This window comes from Pithys albifrons, chromosome 6 (assembly GCF_047495875.1).
Source record: "Pithys albifrons albifrons isolate INPA30051 chromosome 6, PitAlb_v1, whole genome shotgun sequence".
Classification (NCBI taxonomy): Eukaryota; Metazoa; Chordata; class Aves; order Passeriformes; family Thamnophilidae; genus Pithys; species Pithys albifrons.
In genome coordinates, this window is record NC_092463.1 from 51,693,178 (window position 1) to 51,711,576 (window position 18,399).

The following is an 18,399-nucleotide window of genomic DNA, read 5'->3' on the forward strand; positions in this document are numbered from 1 at the left end:
TACTAGAAAAGGAAAGCTTGGTTTATTGACAGTGATCACTTTCAGTAGCAAGTGGAAGAGAAATCACTATATGACCACATAACAAATGCTTAGAAATTACATGCTTATCATTCTGTATTGCATTATGATTTTCTAATAGTAATGATTTAATAAACACATAAAGCTTATCTTCCCCTGTAGTTCTATTTTTTTAATCTGTTCAATCAGAGTTGAATTTTTAAATTAAAACCATTCCTCTGGTATTATTCCTCTTTCTTTCTTATTGGAAAAATTAATTCAAATTTGTTGAAATTTAAATTTTATTTTTATTTTTTCTCTTTCCTGGGAAAGTTAGCTCTCTGAAATAGCTACTCTGTAAGAAGAAAGAAACATAATGCAATTAGATTATCTATAACATGGAAAGCCAGCAGATTTTCTGAGTATGTGTGTTATGTGCTCTCTCCACCTCCTCCTTTCCTCCCTCCTCAACCCAGTAAGTACCTGGGTAACAACGTGTGACTGTCCTGCAGTATAACACTCAATAGTTTGTGGTGGGGACTTTGTAGAGAATCTAAACCTCAAGGAAAGAAGGGAAATTTTGTGTTGTCTAAAGCCAAACACTTTCCTTAGATGTGTTTTGGAGTCACGCTTTTGCGAATCATTTCTAGTGGCTTTCTTAATGATACAAAATCTAATACTTTCCATTTTGAGGAAGCAATTTAGAAGACACTCACATCTCTGTTAGTGTCTCTCCCTCACTGAAATACCTGCTTTGGATTAGTTGCCTTGAGCAGGGAAATGGAAGTGTTTTGATAAGTCGATATCAGGACAAGGCAAGTAAGATGCAGGCACGTTATATGTCTGCACTTTCTACCTGTTTTGAAAGTTTATAAAGTGGGAAGGGAGCAAGACAGGAATAGCTTAGGCAGGCAGTGACGGGAAACACCTTGTCATCAGTTAAACCTTGTGTTGAGCTGCTACAGCCACAAATTCTTCTCTGTTCTTGTGAGTGATAACTGCTCAGAATTACTCTGTTCTCTGTTGTGTTCAGAACTGGACTGAATTTCAGTCCTAGCAACAGCCGTATTTGGTGTGGCTTCTATGTGTTTTTTGTTTGGTTGGTTGGTTTTGGTTTTTGTTTGTTTGTTTTTTAAATAACTGACTTTGGTGACTTACTGAGATGGAAGAAGAAAAACCATGGATTGTTAATTATTTTATTTTGTTTTCTGATGTGACTGTATTGCTATTTCTTTCTGAAATACAGTTTGTTAAATTATGTTTTTAATGATTTTTGAAAATGCCACCTGTGGTTTTAATTCACAAGTTGGTGTCAAGCTTGGTTGCTGAGGCTTCTCTTCACAGCTTATGTATGGGATTCAGCAAGATTTTGCCCTTGCATTTATCCTCTCATTTCTTCATCTGGCAGCTGTACTGAACTCTTAGTTGTTAAACAGGTTCTTCTGTTAGGATTGACCTCACCTATGCTTTAAATGAGTATCTGAGCTAGTTATCAAGATTTCTGGAATCTTACTATGACTCAGAAGTTAAATATGTCTAACAATATCTGCTATGAATTGCACCATTTCACTAAAAAGGTGTTTTAATAATTCATATTATGGTATGAATCATATTTTGGGCAGATTCAAAGATCTAACATTAAGTTAAAAGATCTAATGGTAGGCTGGACTCACTTTAATTTTAAGTAAGAAGCCTGTTACTGCAAAGTGCTGATTCCTGTCTTTCCTTTTCCAGTATTTGCTCCTTCACTTGTTTGCAGCCAAGTTTCTAAACTGGGCAGTTTAGTTTCTCTGTATTAGCCTTACCTTCTCTGAGTGCTGTTTATTATATCTTGATTCTCTGTTTGGTTTGCAGACATTTGGCAGGTTTTTTCCTTCTGATATTTAGACAGATACCAGTCATCAGAAGTCACTGGCAGCATCTGCTTGGAAGGATCTGAAATCAAAATAAGAGGAGTGGTGCAAAGGAAGTTGCAGATTCATGGGAAATACTTAACTGGCCCGTCATTCATTTCTGCACACTGTGAATCTTGAATATAAAAAGGCAAAGCTGACTGTTGGAAACAATGTGCTTTAGATTATCTGGTTTTGTTTGTGTTCTAGGCGGAATTCATCTATGTCCAAGCAACAAATAAACCAAAGACCTTCAAGCATGGTCAGTGAAACATCCACTGCAGTAACTACATCTGCTGTTGATACAAAACCTGGCTCTAAGGTAAAAGAAAAAGCTATTGTTTCAGCGTGTTGATTAGAGTTCACTCACTTTAAATCCAATACTCTTCTAGTGCTGATTTTAATATGGCCATGGGTTTGCCTAGAAGTCTAGTAGGACCTCAAAGAAGAGGCAATATCTTGTACTCAAGCAAAAATCTTTTTACAACACTGTATACAACTGTAACAGCACTACAGTGTTAAAGCACTTTTAGAAGCACTGTTCCCACACGATATTGTTGAATGTATTTTGAAAAAGTAGTGATTATTGTGACATGGAAAGTTTGAGAGTCTTCTTATGAATGGAGGTAGGTATATGTAATACCAGTATTTCAACATGTTTTTTGATAGTCCAATGTATGTGGCAACAAGTGTTGCAGACTACCAGGGATTCTATATGTGATTCTTATTTTCCATGAAACCTTACTGCTGTTTCTCCTCTTAATATCAACTTAAATCCTTTTCTGCCCTCACTGCAATGCACAAACAGTGCAGGCACCAAAGTTTACACACAAAATGTTTAATAATAGAAAAGTCCATTCTTTGTCATTGTCAAAGGGCCTGTGTTTATTATTGCCCAAAATATAATGAAATGCTGTATGTGAAGTGCTTCTTTGACCTTACAATAAATTATAGTAGAGTGAGAATGGTAGTGGGTGGATAAAAGGAAAAAAGCCCACAATACTGGAAAAATTAGCAGAGATGAGATATATTTCTTAACTTTGCCTGCAGTTCTTAAACTTCTTGGTTTTTTTAAAATGCAAAAGTGAGCAGCCTCTTATATAATTGAGTTAAAGAAAGGACTTTGGTGAACTGGTTGCAAAGATATTTCTGTTGAATACATGAAATCTTTTTCTAATGTTTTGATATGGTTGGGTGAGTATTGGAGAAGATGAAACACTTTCATGGAAAGATAAAAACTATATTTTTAAAATGTTTTTTTTAGATCCAAAGTGTGTAAGTTACTGCATCAGCACAAAAGGCTGTTGTGTGTCAGATCTCAAGAATAGAATCATAGAATCAGTTGGGTTGGAAGAGACCTCTGAGATCATCAAGTCCAACCCTTAATCCAACCCCACTTTGATTACTAGATCATGGCACTCAGTGCCACGTCCAGTCTTACCTTAAAAACCTCCAGGGTCGGAGAATCTACCACCTCCCTGGGCTGGCCATTCCAATGCCTGACCACTCTCTCTGTAAAGAACTTCTTCCTGATGCCCAACCTAAACCTCCCCTGGTAGAGCTTAAGCCCATGCCCTCTTGTCCTACTATTGGTTGCCTGAGAGAAGAGACCAATCCCCACCTGGCTACAACATCCTTTCAGGTGGTTGTAGAGAGTGATAAGGTCTCCCCCGAGCCTCCTCTTCTTCGGACTAAACAACCCCAGGTCCCTCAGCCTTTCCTCATAGGACTTGTGCTCAAGTCCTTTCACCAGCCCCGTTGCTCTTCTCTGGATCTTTAAAGTGCTAGATGAATTTGTCACTGAAAAGAGTAAGCTTGATAGGTTACCTGAAGTACTTAATACATTTCTTTTTAGTATTCTAACATTTGAACTTACCAAAGTACCTCAGCATTTGTGTTTACTATATTTATCCTCCTTACTCTGATTTTTTTTTTTTGAGCCTTAGAAGCATTAGTGGCAGAAGGTTCATTTTTTAGCTCCTGAAAACATCAGACTTACTGGGAACCTGATGACTCTGCTTTCAGCAGGGGAATTCTCCACTGGCACAGCTGGCTCTAATTTACCTGTGATCACACTGCTGCCAAAAAGTGTGTATCCTCTGTGACCCTCTCCTCTCTTGCCTTTGAAACATGCTTGCACTGATCTAATGAGAGATCAAAAATGGTGACTGGATACAGCTTACATGCTAGAGGCTTAATTCACTGGGGATGTCAGAACTGCACAGCTAGAGGTGAGGGTAATGCTTTTTTATCACAGCTTGGAGAATATCCAGAGTGTCCTCCCAAACCTTCAGTTTGTCTGGTTTTGGTCTCTGCTTCTATTCTGGTTGCAGTCCAGTGTAAGTGTGGCTACACATGCTTCTGGCAGGCTCTCAGGTGTGGTATTTTTTCATACATGGCAGCTTTAGACTTAGAATAGAGCTTTCACAGAGGTTTTTCCTGTGCTTTCCATCTCTACCAGGTTTGTTTTTATAAGATCCATCCTGCTGCAGGCCCTTAATAAATACTGGAGTTTTAATCGAAACAGGGAACGAACATTTTTCTTACATGTGCTTTGTTTCATCATTGCATGTGTTTCCAGGCTTGACATCACTCCTCTGGTTCTGTAGAGCCAGAAAATCTGTTGAATTCCTTCACAGCCTAACACAAAAATTAATTCAAATGAACTATCAGTGAGAACAAAGGCTGTAAAATTAATAACTTGTGTCCTTGATTTTGAGGTTGACTTTTGGCAGGAGCGTGGATTTTAAGGTCCTCTTATTTATTTCTAAATGTTTTCTTCCGTGAATTCCATAATCATTCTCTTGAGTTCCCAGAGTGAGGTCCCAGTTGCAAACATGAGGCACACTCAATGAAGCCATAGACACATTTGTGGTAAAGGTCTCTACCTACCTAGGGCTAAGTATTATCTTTTATGATATGCTTTCATAATTTTGTCCTGCAAATGGATGACAGAATGCTGTATCCATAATGTTGGTATCCTGGCCAAATTCAAACTGATTTTTTATACAGAGCCATGCACATTGAAGTAGTACCAAATCAGAAAGCACACAAGCAGGCACATGGCTTTCCACTTGACTCTTGCAGAAAGTTGACAGCTAAGAGGAAGGTAAGCTGCCAAATGTACAGAAGATTTGTCATTCTCATTTCAAGAGAGAGGAAGACTTCTGGCTTTCTTGTTGCAGTGTTCAGGTCTGAGCTTGAACTGATTTTTTGAAAAAAGAATTTCACAATTTCTTTCCAGCAGTGTCAGTTGTACAGTCTACATGTTGAAAAGAAAAAGAAGAAAAAGCCAAAATGAGGCTTGTATTTACAAAAAATACCATTATGTTTCATTGATGTGCATGTAAATATGTAATTTCCTTTGCTCTGTAAGACACCTGAGATGGGCAGTTTTGCAGAAATACACACAGGTTGTTGGGGTGAGCCCGGCATTTTAATGGAGGAACTGTCTGAGTAAGTCATCTGAAGAATTCAGAGCAGTGCAGTCCACTCTGCTTTTTGCCAATTGAGGGGTATGGAGTTGAGGGAATGAGAAGCTAAAGAGCACATTGATAAATGGCAGTCGTTCTCAGTCCCAGAGATCTGCTTGTTCATAGCCAATTCAATTACAGGATTAACCATATTAAAAGTGATTTATATTGATTAAAAATTAAGCATATGGAGGTATAAAGATCTGTTTTAGTTCAAAAGTAAGGTACTTTTGGAATTTAGTCTGTTAATGCATCTGACATAGTGAATGGAAGTTTGTAAATGTTACTGTGCTACACAGGACTCTGGCCAGCTCAAAAATGTAAGGAGAGTAGCGTAATGCATTTATTACTGTCTACATTTTGAGATGTTGGATGGATTTTCATGTAAGAGAAGTAATTAAGTTGTTGATGACACTGGTAGCTGCTGGTCCTTTCCCAGGATAAACTGGTGGGGAATACAGCAAGTAAAGAATGAGCCTGGTAGCTGAGAGGAACAGGCAGTGGTGACAGGTATGTGATGCTGCCAGCAGTGTGGGACTGTCTGGAGCTGGAGTGTAGAAAACAGTGTTTAATTCACAGCCAGTGTATATGAATGCACAAAATTAAAAGCAAGATTTTCTGAGAGTTTCTGTTTTTCCTCTCTGAATAATAAGGATTTTGTATAATTTTCTTAGAGATACTGAAAGGATTCATGAGTTCATTTCTAAGTGAAACATTGAGTTTTTTTGAATGAAGGAGTTCATGACTTAAACAGGTGGGGTTTTGTGAATTGTTCTGTTTTTATGTTGGTTTCTTGGTTTTTACTTCCCTCCAGATTGAAAGCTACATGTTCTCTTATGTGTATATATTTGCATATATTAGAAAATCTGTCCCAAAGAAAAGTCTGTCTACAATTTTTTTTGATTGTCCAGTTTAAAAAGAATTACATTTTATGTCAGCGACTTTGCTTCTCAGCTAGAGGCTACTGTAAGGAAGATGATGAGGCAGTGATGAAAAGGGATTTGAAAATTTTGGCTCTTGACATTTTGGGTTTTTTTGTGAAAACTTGAGTCATTCACAAACAAGTCAGCATAATAAATGCACTGAAGTATAAAGTTACTTCTGTGTCTTCAGTGACACAAACAGCTGTGCTGACCTGCCTTTTTCAACACATGACAATGATATCAGAATATTTTAAGTTAGGTGAAGAGTACTGCAACACAGACAAAGAGTTTTAAAAATAATACCTTTTCTTTTAAACTAATTTAGCCAGTGAAGGCAAGGTGTGACATAGCGTGTCTGTTATGCTTTGTTTTATTCCAGAGCAGAATGAGATGATAAATACTGAAGATTATATGAGAATTTTAGTTACATAAAGCACCATAGAAGAATAATTTTGTTGCCATGATGGGTATTGTATTGATACACAATGCACAGCATTGGGAAAATGTTTCCTGCTCCTATGTAATAGAAATTGAGTAAGATCAGAGACTGAGTGCTTGGCCACTGATAAGGGATCAAATTTAAATGCTGCCATAAGGCTATATCAGCTGTACTTTAACTGTTTCTCAGTTCATCCACCCTTCCAAGAGCAACTATGAGAAAGAAAAATTAGGAAACTAAATTCCTGACATTTTGAAAATTGATTTCTGTTCAGGTGCAAAGTGTAAATTTTTGACTTTCAGAGCTTTAAGCAATTTGCACCTCATTGTTTTCATCACCCTTGTAATGTAACTGTTGCATCTTAACTTTTGTCAACAATTCTTTAAAACTCGACTGAAATGTTTACTTGTTATTTTTCTTTAAAAAGCCCCACATATGGCTTGGCCATCTTATGATCATCCAGAGCATGGCTGTCCTTGTGATCCACCTTTGTGTGCTTATTTAAAGTGGTATTTGAACACAAATTTGCAAGTTATCTTTTGAAAGATTTTCAGTAGCAAGCACAAAATGCCTAACATCTTATTTCTTCCTTTGTTTTCTGTCAGACTTGCTGCCTGTATTCTGTGAGTGAGTATCCAGAGAGGTTTTTGTAGCCCTAGTCAACACACTGTGTTTGCCCAAAGCTGATGCTCTGCAGCCTGTTAGCTGAGTGCCTTGGCACAGGTATGGAAGAGAAACAGGCTGAGAGATCTTGGCAGTACCATCCTCACCTGACTTTTACTGTGAGCTGATTCTTGGCACCTGGGTGTCAGGGGCACCTGCTTGGAAACCTGTTGCTGTTTATGCCCTGCCCTATTGGGTTTGTGCCAGCCCTAGACAGCTGTCTGCTCAGGTGATCACCTGTGCTGCCTTGGGACATGGGCAAGTCTTGTGCAGGCTCTCACTAAGGTGTCTGGTGAGGTGTCACTCCTGGGGAAAAGCCCATACTTGGCATTCTTCCCATCATCTAAATGTCAGGGCGTTTCACTGAAATGACTGTGACATGCAGCTCACCTGACGACTCAGCAGAGCTGGAAGCAGCATGCTGCTTGCTGGAGAACATAGCTCAGGGAAACTACCTCGTAAAATCTGACCTTTGATAGCTCCTTACAAGTGTTAAATCTGTGTTGCTGTTTTACATGGTATAGCACCAAAGAAGGGCATTTTTTTAATACTGTTTATAACTATTATCTTAACTCTTCACTAAGACAGGAAATTTAGTGCATGTTGGTAAAGCTTGGCCTCAGAATTAACAGAATCCATTTAAAGTTATCATATATTGCTGGAATAAGTTATTATAAATGCTGTCTTCTAGTACAGGTGTTGCTTGACTGGCAGGAGTAGTATGTTCAGATATTTTTCTGATGTTATCCCTTGTGCATGACAAATATACTTGTTTCCAGAACTGCTGTTTTTCTACTGCTCACAGAGCATCTGTAACCTGATGACCTTAGATAAGGGATTAAAAAGGGAGTCACTGAAGGAAGGAATCTGGACAGTTCTTTTCATGGAGAAGCCAGGCACAGCTGTAAGGGTGGTTTGTGCATCTCAGGTTCCTAAAGCAATTGGAAGAGCAAACCGTGCGGAGGTAGGAAAAGAACAGGCAAATTATTCATCTAGAGAGTCTTGCTTTTTCACAGATGGATGGGCTTTCCTTGTTTGTTTTTGAAATAGTTTTGCCCATGTGAGTCAAAAGTGAGGTTTTGGTAACACACAAATCATTACCTAGTCCTTGTAATTTCCATTTACCGCTGTCTGGGTCTCTTCCCCAGCATCACTGTCTTTTGTTTGCAGGGTTGAAGTCCAACCATTTTATTAAGCTATCAATGTTGTTTGAATTTAAACAGGAAGGAAAAATAAAATCAACCAAAAAAACTAATAAAAACCCCAACAAAGAAAGAAGAGCAAGAGTTGGATTCATCTGCACAAAGTCCTGTGCGTGTAAGAGACTTGTACTGCGTTGCAGAGAGATATGCATGCAGCTTTCAAAAGTACTTCCCAGACACACTGTAACTTCCATAGTTCTACCTTTCTGACTTGACACACCAGTGCTGCTGCTGTTCAGCTGGCAGCTGGCAGACCATCCTGGCGCTAATATGTTGATGAAAGTGGAAGATGGACTTTGCTGTGTTGTAAATATCATTGCCTGTTTACTTGCTCTTGAAAATGCTATGAATACTTTGTTAATGTTTAATGAAGTATGAGTTATTGCAGTGAGATTATTTGTAATATGAAGTGAGTGTCAGTACTGTTTAAAAACCACTGCTACGTTACACTTTACAGGTTGTGAAGTCTGGAAGCAAAGTTCATAGCTTTGGAAAGAGGGAACAAGCCATCAGGAGAAATCCCAATGTTCCTGTTATAGTAAGAGGCTGGCTACACAAACAGGTATGCGTGTGATCACCAGTTTCTGTTTGTATACTTCAGTACAATCATCAAGTAAAAGCAAGTGCCTTCCACGTAATTGGAAAAAAGCAGCTCAAGTGTTGGTGACAGAGGGCAGTATTGGATACTCCCACAAGCTTCTGTAATGAGGAATTCACACTCAGCAAGTGTGTAAACCAAGGTTTACGTACTCCATCTGCTTGCTTATGCCATTATGTCCTGATCAAGGGTTGATTTCAACTCATATGCCTTTTGTTCTTCAAAAGCAGGAGAGAGAAAATTATGGGAAACAGGGACCCATTCACCACTCACTGCTGTCACCAAGACCAGTATCCAGCAAAGGCTGGGTTATAGAATTTCACCCAATGAACACAATTCTGCAGCTGCTACATCTTGAACTCTTCAGCCTGACAGAAGCACATCCTTGAGTGCAATAAGTAAATAAAGCTGTTTGTTGTATGAAAATACTTCCCTGCTTCTAATTTGGCATCCACCAGATTATCACCAGGGATCCAGCAGGAAGGTTTACAGATGAGTTGGAGAAAGCTGGGCTCTGAGGCTCACAATTATGATTCTACATGTACAGAAAAGTCAAGTTACTGGCAGTTGTTCACTTCCTCCTGCATAGAGGGCTTGTAGTTCTGCTGTGTTCTGGTCTCAGCTCTGTTGATATGCACTACCCAAGTCCTGTAGTTTCTAGGACAGAATCGGAACTCAAACACAGTATGTGTTGACAACACTGTAGCATCAAAATGGGAAGGGAAGAAAACCCTTGCATGCTTAATTTGACTGCAGAAAGGAGGAGGGAAATAGCTAGAGCAGTATCACATATCCTGTTTCCTTCTGTGTCCTTACCTCTGCTTGCAGGTTCTTAAAGCCTGAAGATGCTTTCTATGCTGCTGGTCTTATCAAAGCCTGCCTGAGCTGAATAAATTCTACTTGCTTAGGTTACAGTCTGGCAATTTTAGAAGCTTCTAAAATTAATTTCAATGCAAATATTACTCATTTTGACAAGGTGATATTGATTTATAGATACAAAGATACAGATATTTCCACAGGCATGTGTATTACACATCATTAAAATTTGCATGTTATGCACCCTGTTTTATTTTCTAAGGAATGTTTTATTAAATTATGTTTTAGGCATGGGTAAGATAAGGAGATTCACTGTAGAATTATAGGAGATCATTGCCTGAAATCTGATGTCATATGTCACAGCTGTGTGGGGATTTTTGTCTTGGTCTGCAAGCAATTTTTGTTGGAGTTTGGCTCATCCAGAAGCATATTTTGTTTCTTCATTGTAAGAATCGGTGTAGATAAAATATGCATTGGTTGTAGATGAGGTTAATCTGAATGCTCTTAGGGATGCAAGTTTAATTACTTAATGAAAATTAGCAGTTTGAATATTCTGCCCTCATTATTTTATATCTGGGTGTTTTGCCTCTTATCTTTCTTAATACATAATGTTTTGCTAAAATACAAACCACTTGTTTTGCAATTAATAATCATATTTGCGTAAACTTCTGGTAAACTACTCACTGGATCAGCATTGTATGATAAGCTATTAACTTTTATTAAATGAAAAATGTATTGCATTTCTTGCATTTCAGGATAGCTCCGGAATGCGATTATGGAAAAGACGATGGTTTGTGCTTGCTGATTATTGCTTGTTTTACTACAAAGGTGAGTAGATACTAGGTTTTTTGAGTTAGTCTGTAACAGTTCACCTGTACAAATCTCACTTAATTCATGAACTAATTGAAGTCTTTAGCTATAGTTAGGTATTCTGGGAAGATGAATACTGAAACAATTGCTTGTCCATATGTTTATAATGCACAGCAAACTTTGGGCCAGAGTAGGGGAAGCAGGAGATGTTGTATGATGTTTTGTCAATTAACTTCTCTTTGATGTTTGCCAAGGTTTAGAGTGCAGAACACTTGATTGCAATATAAGATTTATCACATCTGTGGTCTATATTGTGTTAACTATTTGCTTCTAGACCTTGCTATGCCAGATCAGGGCATTGATTCAGCTTTAATCAAGTGACAATGTAAGAGTGAGAACTTATGAATCCAGTAATTCTGCCAAAAAAAGGTTAGATGTGATCTTTAGGCCAAACTAGGAATAATGGTATTACATAAGGCTATTTTCAAATTTCAAATATTGCATTTGAATATTGAAAGGATTATAGAATATGAAACTTGGAATGTATATTCCTAAGTACTACATTTCTGCTGATAATCACTTAGAGGCAGCAGTAATAGAGGTTTCCTAATTATAGCAATTAGCCTACATGAGCAATACTAAATGGAAGGTCCATCATGTCATCCAGTCTGTCACAGTTCACTTGCCACAATAAGCTTTGTTCTTGAAGTGTATTCTTCTGGCTGAACCTAAAAAACCAACATCCACCCATCCCCCAAAAAAGTAAAAACCTCAGTAAAAAACCAAACTGATTTTAAAAATATTCAGTCTTCTTTCTTTAAAAATAAAACTTTTTTGTGTGTGTGCTATTGGTATTGAGTCATAAGTGAGTTCGGGTCAGAAGGGACTTCATGAAATGTCTCGTCCCCTGCCTGGTGAAAGCAGATTCAGGAATGGAGTCTCAGTCCTGGTTGTTCAGGGCTTAGTGTAGTCAGGCATTGAAAACCTCCAAGGATGGAGATGGCACAGCCTTCCTGGTTGGCCTGTTCCCCTGCTGCTCTGTCCTTGTGGAGAAAATTCATTCTCTTATATCGAGTCTGAACTGCTCTTCTTTCTGCTGAACACCTGTTGTCTGTGAGTCCATAAAGGAGAATGTATTGTTAGCCTACTGAACAGTGCAGTGAATTAAATTCTACTTTTCTTATTCCACAGACAGCAGAGAAGAATCTGTTCTGGGGAGCATACCATTGCCTAGTTATGTAATATCTCCAGTTGGACCTGAAGATCGTATAAACCGCAAATTTTCTTTTAAGGTACAGTTTAGCAGGTTTATCATAGTTTTTTTGCATTAGCAATGCTGCTGCTGTAGGCAGAAACATCATCTCTTTTCCTATTCTGTTTGTTACTATTTTTAAAAAATAGACAGGCTTATTGACTGCTTGTTCAAACGTGACATAGCACTTTTTTGTTGCTTATGAATTGACGTTTGTGTCTGTTACTTTGTGTCTTTTAGAGCTTAATGAAGTGTTTGTGAGTAAAGATCCTGTTTCTAAAATCAGAAATTAGTATTGATAAGTTGTTCCAGTACTGTTTACAAATTGAAAGAAGAGTTTTCTCATTTATTTTATAGAGTACTTGATCTCATAATGGACTGATGTCTGTCTGGTTTTGTTGTGGTTTGTTAAAGGAATCAGCTTGGTTCTCACAGGTAGAAAATGACAATACTATAGCTATTGGTGTTTATTTTCTTCATTTCAAAGGGATAAAGAGTAACTAATTTTTCTCTCCTTTTTTTGAGAAGGGAGCTATAGGCATCCTAAGTGGCTTGGACTTTTTAAAGGAAAAAGTTCTTGTTTGATAGTTTGAAATTGATTTTGTGTTTTGTTCTTCTACTAAAAGAACAGAAGTGTAAATTATACAACTACATTTTTTGTTATAAAAACCCACAAATGCAAAATAAAACATAAATTGCTTCTTGACAGTGTAAAAACCTGACTCCAAATGATTATCTGAGCTGCACCACTTAGACAAAGTTTAGAAACTTTTGTGCCTGTAGCAGATTTAAAGTCCACCAGTATTTGGAGCAGAACTTGTTTTTCTGTCAAGCAAGGGAGCTATGTACTTTAAAAAAGTAATTTACGAATCAGGTTTTGATCAATCATACTTTAGGAGATCTAAGCAGGAAACTTTGTTTAACAATTTTCTGTGCTAAAATTATGAAGAACAGCTCAGACTAGATTTTCTCTTATATTTTGATTTTGGTTTTGTTTTCAAATTGAGACTGCCTTTTATTACTTTTGGTTCTATGTTCAAGTAGGTAATGGTTTGAAATTTATTAAACAAATACTAGCTTGGGAAATGTGTTTAAAAAGGCCCAGTACACTTTGTAGAAATGTTTATTGTACTTTTTCAATTATGTTGAACATGAGATAGCAAGGCAAGCTACAAAGGAACCTTTGTTTAAGAAAAAGCATTCCACTCCAGTATTTACTGAGTGTGATTCATAAAGCCCTCCTCTTCTAGAGCCTTTTCTAGGAAGAAGCACATACTGAAAGAGAAGAACTCAATGAACTGTTGTAGGCTTCCCTGCTTTTTGTTTTACTGAAATGATGTTTATGCACATGCTCTTAAGTCACCACTGGCCAAGTTGTGGCTCACCTTTCCTGTGGAGCAGAATCCATGGTGTGATCATGGTTAATCATTTTCAGAAGCAAATGAAGGCTTTCCCTGTTCCTTTTAGGATATCATACGTGTATGAGCTCTGCCAGGTTTTCAGTCTGAGTCTGTTTCTGAAAATCAGCATGAGCCAGTAACCTGAGACACTCAACACAGGCTCATTACTAGAAGGTTGATAGAGATAGAAATAGGGTGTTGGTAGCAAAAGAAGGTTTATGCTAGAAATCCGTGTAAGAAAAAAAAACGAATTTCATGTATTAGTTTATCAGGCCAATTTTAACTCTACTTTAGGTGTTTGATGATTGACTGCAGGCTGGATGCTGCATTTTTATTTTATTTAGAACCAACTCCTAGGGCAGTAGAACGATTCGGTGAGATTCCTGTGGTATGGATGGCCCTTATCCAACACTGTCATTCAGTGGCCACGGAGTCGGCTGTGGGCACACAGCAGCAGGAGCATGAGTGTACTGGCATTCCATGACTCACCAGCCATTACCTTATCTAATCTCTTCAGTACACTTCGATACCCAGAGCATAGATGGACATTCTGTCTCGCAATGTAGCGCAGCCAGAAATAGAACACACAAGGAGCTTAAGCCCAAAATAAAAGTAAGACTTTTTTGCATTTAAGACCTGAATGAGTGGGAGAATGTACCGTGTCACTTTTTACATTGGGCTGTCCTTTATGCATATTGTTGTAAATCTTCCGTTACAGTAGAGATAATTGGGTCCCATTTTAAGTGGCTGTTTTAAGTGACAATGAGTTTTCAAGCAAGGGAAACAGTAAAACTGTAAAAAAAAAAATCAACATTTTTGTTTGTAAAACTGGAGGAAGGAAATTTACATAGCATATGATTCGGTTGGAAGGAGGTTTGTAAAATACGTGTTAACTAGGATCTGTGTTAAACCCTGCTGACTGTTAAAATGTGTGCTGCAGGAATTCTCAAATGCCTTTTCCTTTCATCACCTCCTGAGGCCCACCCAGCTTTAAGCTTTTGTGTCTCTTTGGGTGTTTAACAATCATATGCCTGCAGAACTGGATACAGGCTTTTCAAACACAGTCAAACCCCTACTTTGAAGTGTGGCAGTATGTGTGTTAAATGGTTTTGTTTAGAAACTCTGCTTTTAAGTATCTTGACAATTTTTTCACGTTGTTTATTTGTCCCAAGCCAAGTGCTGTGACTGGCTGTAAGCTACTGTCACTAAGCTGTGTGACAACCTAAAACTCAGAATCCTTACTACCTATTTAGTTCAGTGGCTAATATCCTAAAGATATTTATTTAATCTAATTGCTGTATTTTAAAGTACAATAATTTTTGGTTGATGGAAATGTAAGAACAAATCCAGTGTTTAGATTTTAATGTGAAAAGGCTTACACAACATTAATATATAGCTAGAAATACTCCTTGTGATTTTCAGAGAATTAACTGTGTTTTAGTACTACAATAGTTTTAAATGTCGATGGTGTCAATTTATGAAGGTTCATGTCCTCAGTCTCTTTAGAAGCCTCGTTGTCCTCAATTTCGAAAATTATTTTTATTCGATCTTACATGTGTCAAAATATGAGAGAATACCAAAAGTAAGCATATTTATATGAATCTGAAAATTTGAGAAATTGGGAAGGTCTACCTATGTTTGCTGTAAAGAAATCAAGAAAACTTCATGCAAAGACAATGCATGTGAGTATATATTTGTATCTATGTGCGTATCTTGCTACCAGATAAAGTCAATGCTCTGGTGTTCTTTTAAGAGGTAGGAAGTAGCGTTGGAGACACAAATCACTACTTTGTATTTTGATACTAATTTTAAATAAATCTTTTCAGAGATTCACCTTTTCAGTATGAGGATATAGAACATTCTGAACCTTGGAAGCCAGGCCAAATCATTGCTTCCAGAGGAGGCTAATGCAGCTTGGTTTTAAAAATTTTTTTATTATTGACACTCTGAGTCTTACTCATGGAATTATTTGTTCATTGTTTAGACCTGCTAGGACCAGACCATGGCAAGCTTCATATCTGTTTCTTTGACCTCAGTGGTTTTCTTAAAAAAAAAAACCAACAAAACCAAACCACCAGAAAAAAACAAACCCCAAAACCACATAGTTTGTTCCATTATATTCTCTGAGTCAGTGTTACTTCCTTAGGCTCCCATATTGCTTATACAACTTCTCTGGCTCTGGGGAGTCAGAAGAAATGCCAAGGGCTATAAATTTGAGAGGGGCTATTTTAGAATTCGGAAGAGAACAGAGTTCAAGTTTCTGTAAGTCCATAAAAAGCTCAATATTATTTGAGGGTGAAAGACAAGTTAGATTGTAGTATGCTGTTGTTGAGTTTGTAGTGAAAGCTCAGAATATTATTTCAATTTTTGCTCATAAATGGTTCATAAACATCAAACTTCAGGAGAAGGGAGGATTTCCTGTGTGTTATAGGTTATTGAGAGAACTAACTTTGAAAGACTACAGTTATTAGAAAACTCTCCCCTTCCCCATCCCTTTGTCCTATGAATGGTTGCTTCTTCTCTCCTAGGAATTTTGAACAAGTGGAGGTGAACATACCTGCTGTAGACATTAGTTACTTTTAGTATAGTTTCTTGTTAAGTATTGGAACCATGAATCTTTTAATGATTTTGACTTGTTTAACTTTTTGTCCTTGTCTTGTCCTGTTGATGTGCTCTTGGGGTTTACTGTCCATTTCTCCTACTGTGCACTATGGGAGAGAGACTGCTTTTCTTCTCAATCTATCTACATTAAGGCATCTGAATGCATGAATAGGTACCAATATTATTTTTTCCCTGTTGTGTGTATGGCATATGTGTGCACATGTGCTGTGTTTTAAGCTTTTTAGTATGCTGTAGTCATTCTAATGGCTTTTGCTTTAAAAAACCTCCAAAACCAAAAGACCTTTGCTAGCTTCTGTCTGCTAGCAGTAACAGCTACGGGCTATTGGCACAAAGTGGGTTTGTTACATATAAGACACGCTACTAATAAATAACTGAAATAAATCTGAATTTTCCTTTAACCAGTGTTATATATTACAAACTTCTGAATGTTGTGTTTGTTGATTATTGCACACCGTTATCCCTTCTGAAGCTGTGAATGTTTATGGCTGTAGTAGCTTCAGTGTCTCAAGGGAGAATGGTGCAACACAGCATTTTTATACTGTTTTCACCTAGAGCCTCTTAGGCAGTGCTTTCAGCTGTGTTTAGCATGCACAGCTGAAAGAGAACCTAAAATGCAAATGGGGTATGTTGATTTGAATGTACAGGTCAATTAAGACAGTTGTTAAATTAATTTCTTGATATGCTACACAGCTGCAGATAGTTACCCAAGATTCTGGGTTTTTTGGCAAGTGTATAAGCAGTGAATGTCTGGATCCTACTGCACCATCTGCAATGGGGACATACATAGTCTGCTTTTCTACAGGAGTCCCTTAACTTGTGAATTTTAACATCTTCTGTGTGCTCAGCATGGTCTCTGAAGGAGCAATATAGTCCTAATGTCTTGCATTAAAATCTGTTTTCCTTTATATCTGAACCTGCCAGTTTTTGATCTCTTCGTACACTGGATGCTAAACATAAATTGAAATGAATTAATGTTTCTAAATCATATTTGCTTTGAGAATTTTAATGGCCTCAAAATTAGAAAAAAAAACCCAAACAACAACCCTCAAAAACAAGGAAAGCTCAAAGAACTCAACCAGGCAAAGATGAACAAAGTCTTTTGGTTCCTAAATATGTGATTGATCAGAGCTACTGTTTAATGTATGGAAGTCCTGTTTTCCTGTATTCAGGTAGGTAGCTAATGGTAGGAAGGGAGAAGAAATCACCTTGTATTCCCTTATCAGCCAACGCTGTTGGGAAGCATAGACTCTTTGGGGCAGGAGAGAATCTTGGACTTCTGTGTGCAGCCTTTTCCTCCTCTTCCTTCTCTTCCTCCTTCTCTTTCTAGCTGACTGTTATACTTGTCTCCCGTTTTCAAAGCAAACTCAGGCTTCCTTGTCTGGGGCACAGAAGGGAAGGGCCACGTTTTACTCATGTAGGAGAACAGGCTGCAATAGAAAGGGAGTAAATTTTCCACAGAATTTAAAAGCACTGTAATAGCAAGCACGTGTTTTGCTCTTTCAAGTTGTTGATACAAGTCTCTAAGATTATGGTCATTTGGGAAATTCAGGGTAAATAACTGAAATTATAACATTTGAGAAGGGCTGCCTGGGTTTTGTCAAAACTATTGTTGTGTTTATGAAGCCATCTGTGATTGTAGAGTGATTTGTTTATTCAATTTGGAATAATGAAGGGGAGAAGATTTCATCAATATAAAGAGACCAATTATTTAGGGAAGGTTTGCAAAATATATTTGACAGCTAAAAGAAGACTTAGCCAAATTCAAAAGTTGATATAATTTTTCTCTTTTTTAAAAAACCCTGTCTCATCAGTGTTTCATGCTATTAGTTTTTGTATGATAGCAGGTTTAGTTTTATAAAAAGAAGTTCAAATTCCTAATTTCATTTTAATACCATAAAAGAGCTTTCAAGCAGAGTATACTGTTTTCAGTTTTTTTGGAAAGTAAGGAGGCAGATTTATCTCTACTAATATGAAGCACATCTGTAAAGTAACTTTGAGGAAATATAGTGTTTCAGGACTGATAATGACTTAGTAATATCTATACTGTGGCAAATGCAAATGTGGATGAGATTTGATTACATTCAACTAGCCTAGAGTTACAACGAAATTTTATATTGAATATGTTTGAACATTGAATATATTTATAGAGGAATTGCCAAAAACCTTTAGTTTGTTGCGGAATTTCATTGAGTATTTTTGTGTTCAGAGATACTAGTCAATAATTTCTGTGCTGTGATAATTCCATTAGTATTACTAAGTTTATCAGTAAGTCTTGTGATTTTGCAGCTACTACGCATTCAAGTGCATGCTGT

General features: G+C 37.4%; 1 protein-coding gene across 6 annotated transcripts in view; it reads left to right on the forward strand.

Annotated features, from left to right (window-relative positions):
* The window catches only part of PLEKHA7 (pleckstrin homology domain containing A7), a 156,362-nt gene that overhangs the window by 94,327 nt on the left and 43,636 nt on the right, over positions 1 to 18,399 (forward strand). For all 6 annotated transcript variants that reach the window (XM_071558890.1, XM_071558891.1, XM_071558892.1 and 3 more), the window contains 4 exons: positions 2,100 to 2,211; positions 9,047 to 9,151; positions 10,759 to 10,831; positions 12,005 to 12,105. In XM_071558890.1, coding sequence (XP_071414991.1) covers positions 2,100 to 2,211; positions 9,047 to 9,151; positions 10,759 to 10,831; positions 12,005 to 12,105 — 391 coding nt within the window. The remainder of the gene's footprint in view (positions 1 to 2,099; positions 2,212 to 9,046; positions 9,152 to 10,758; positions 10,832 to 12,004; positions 12,106 to 18,399) is intronic.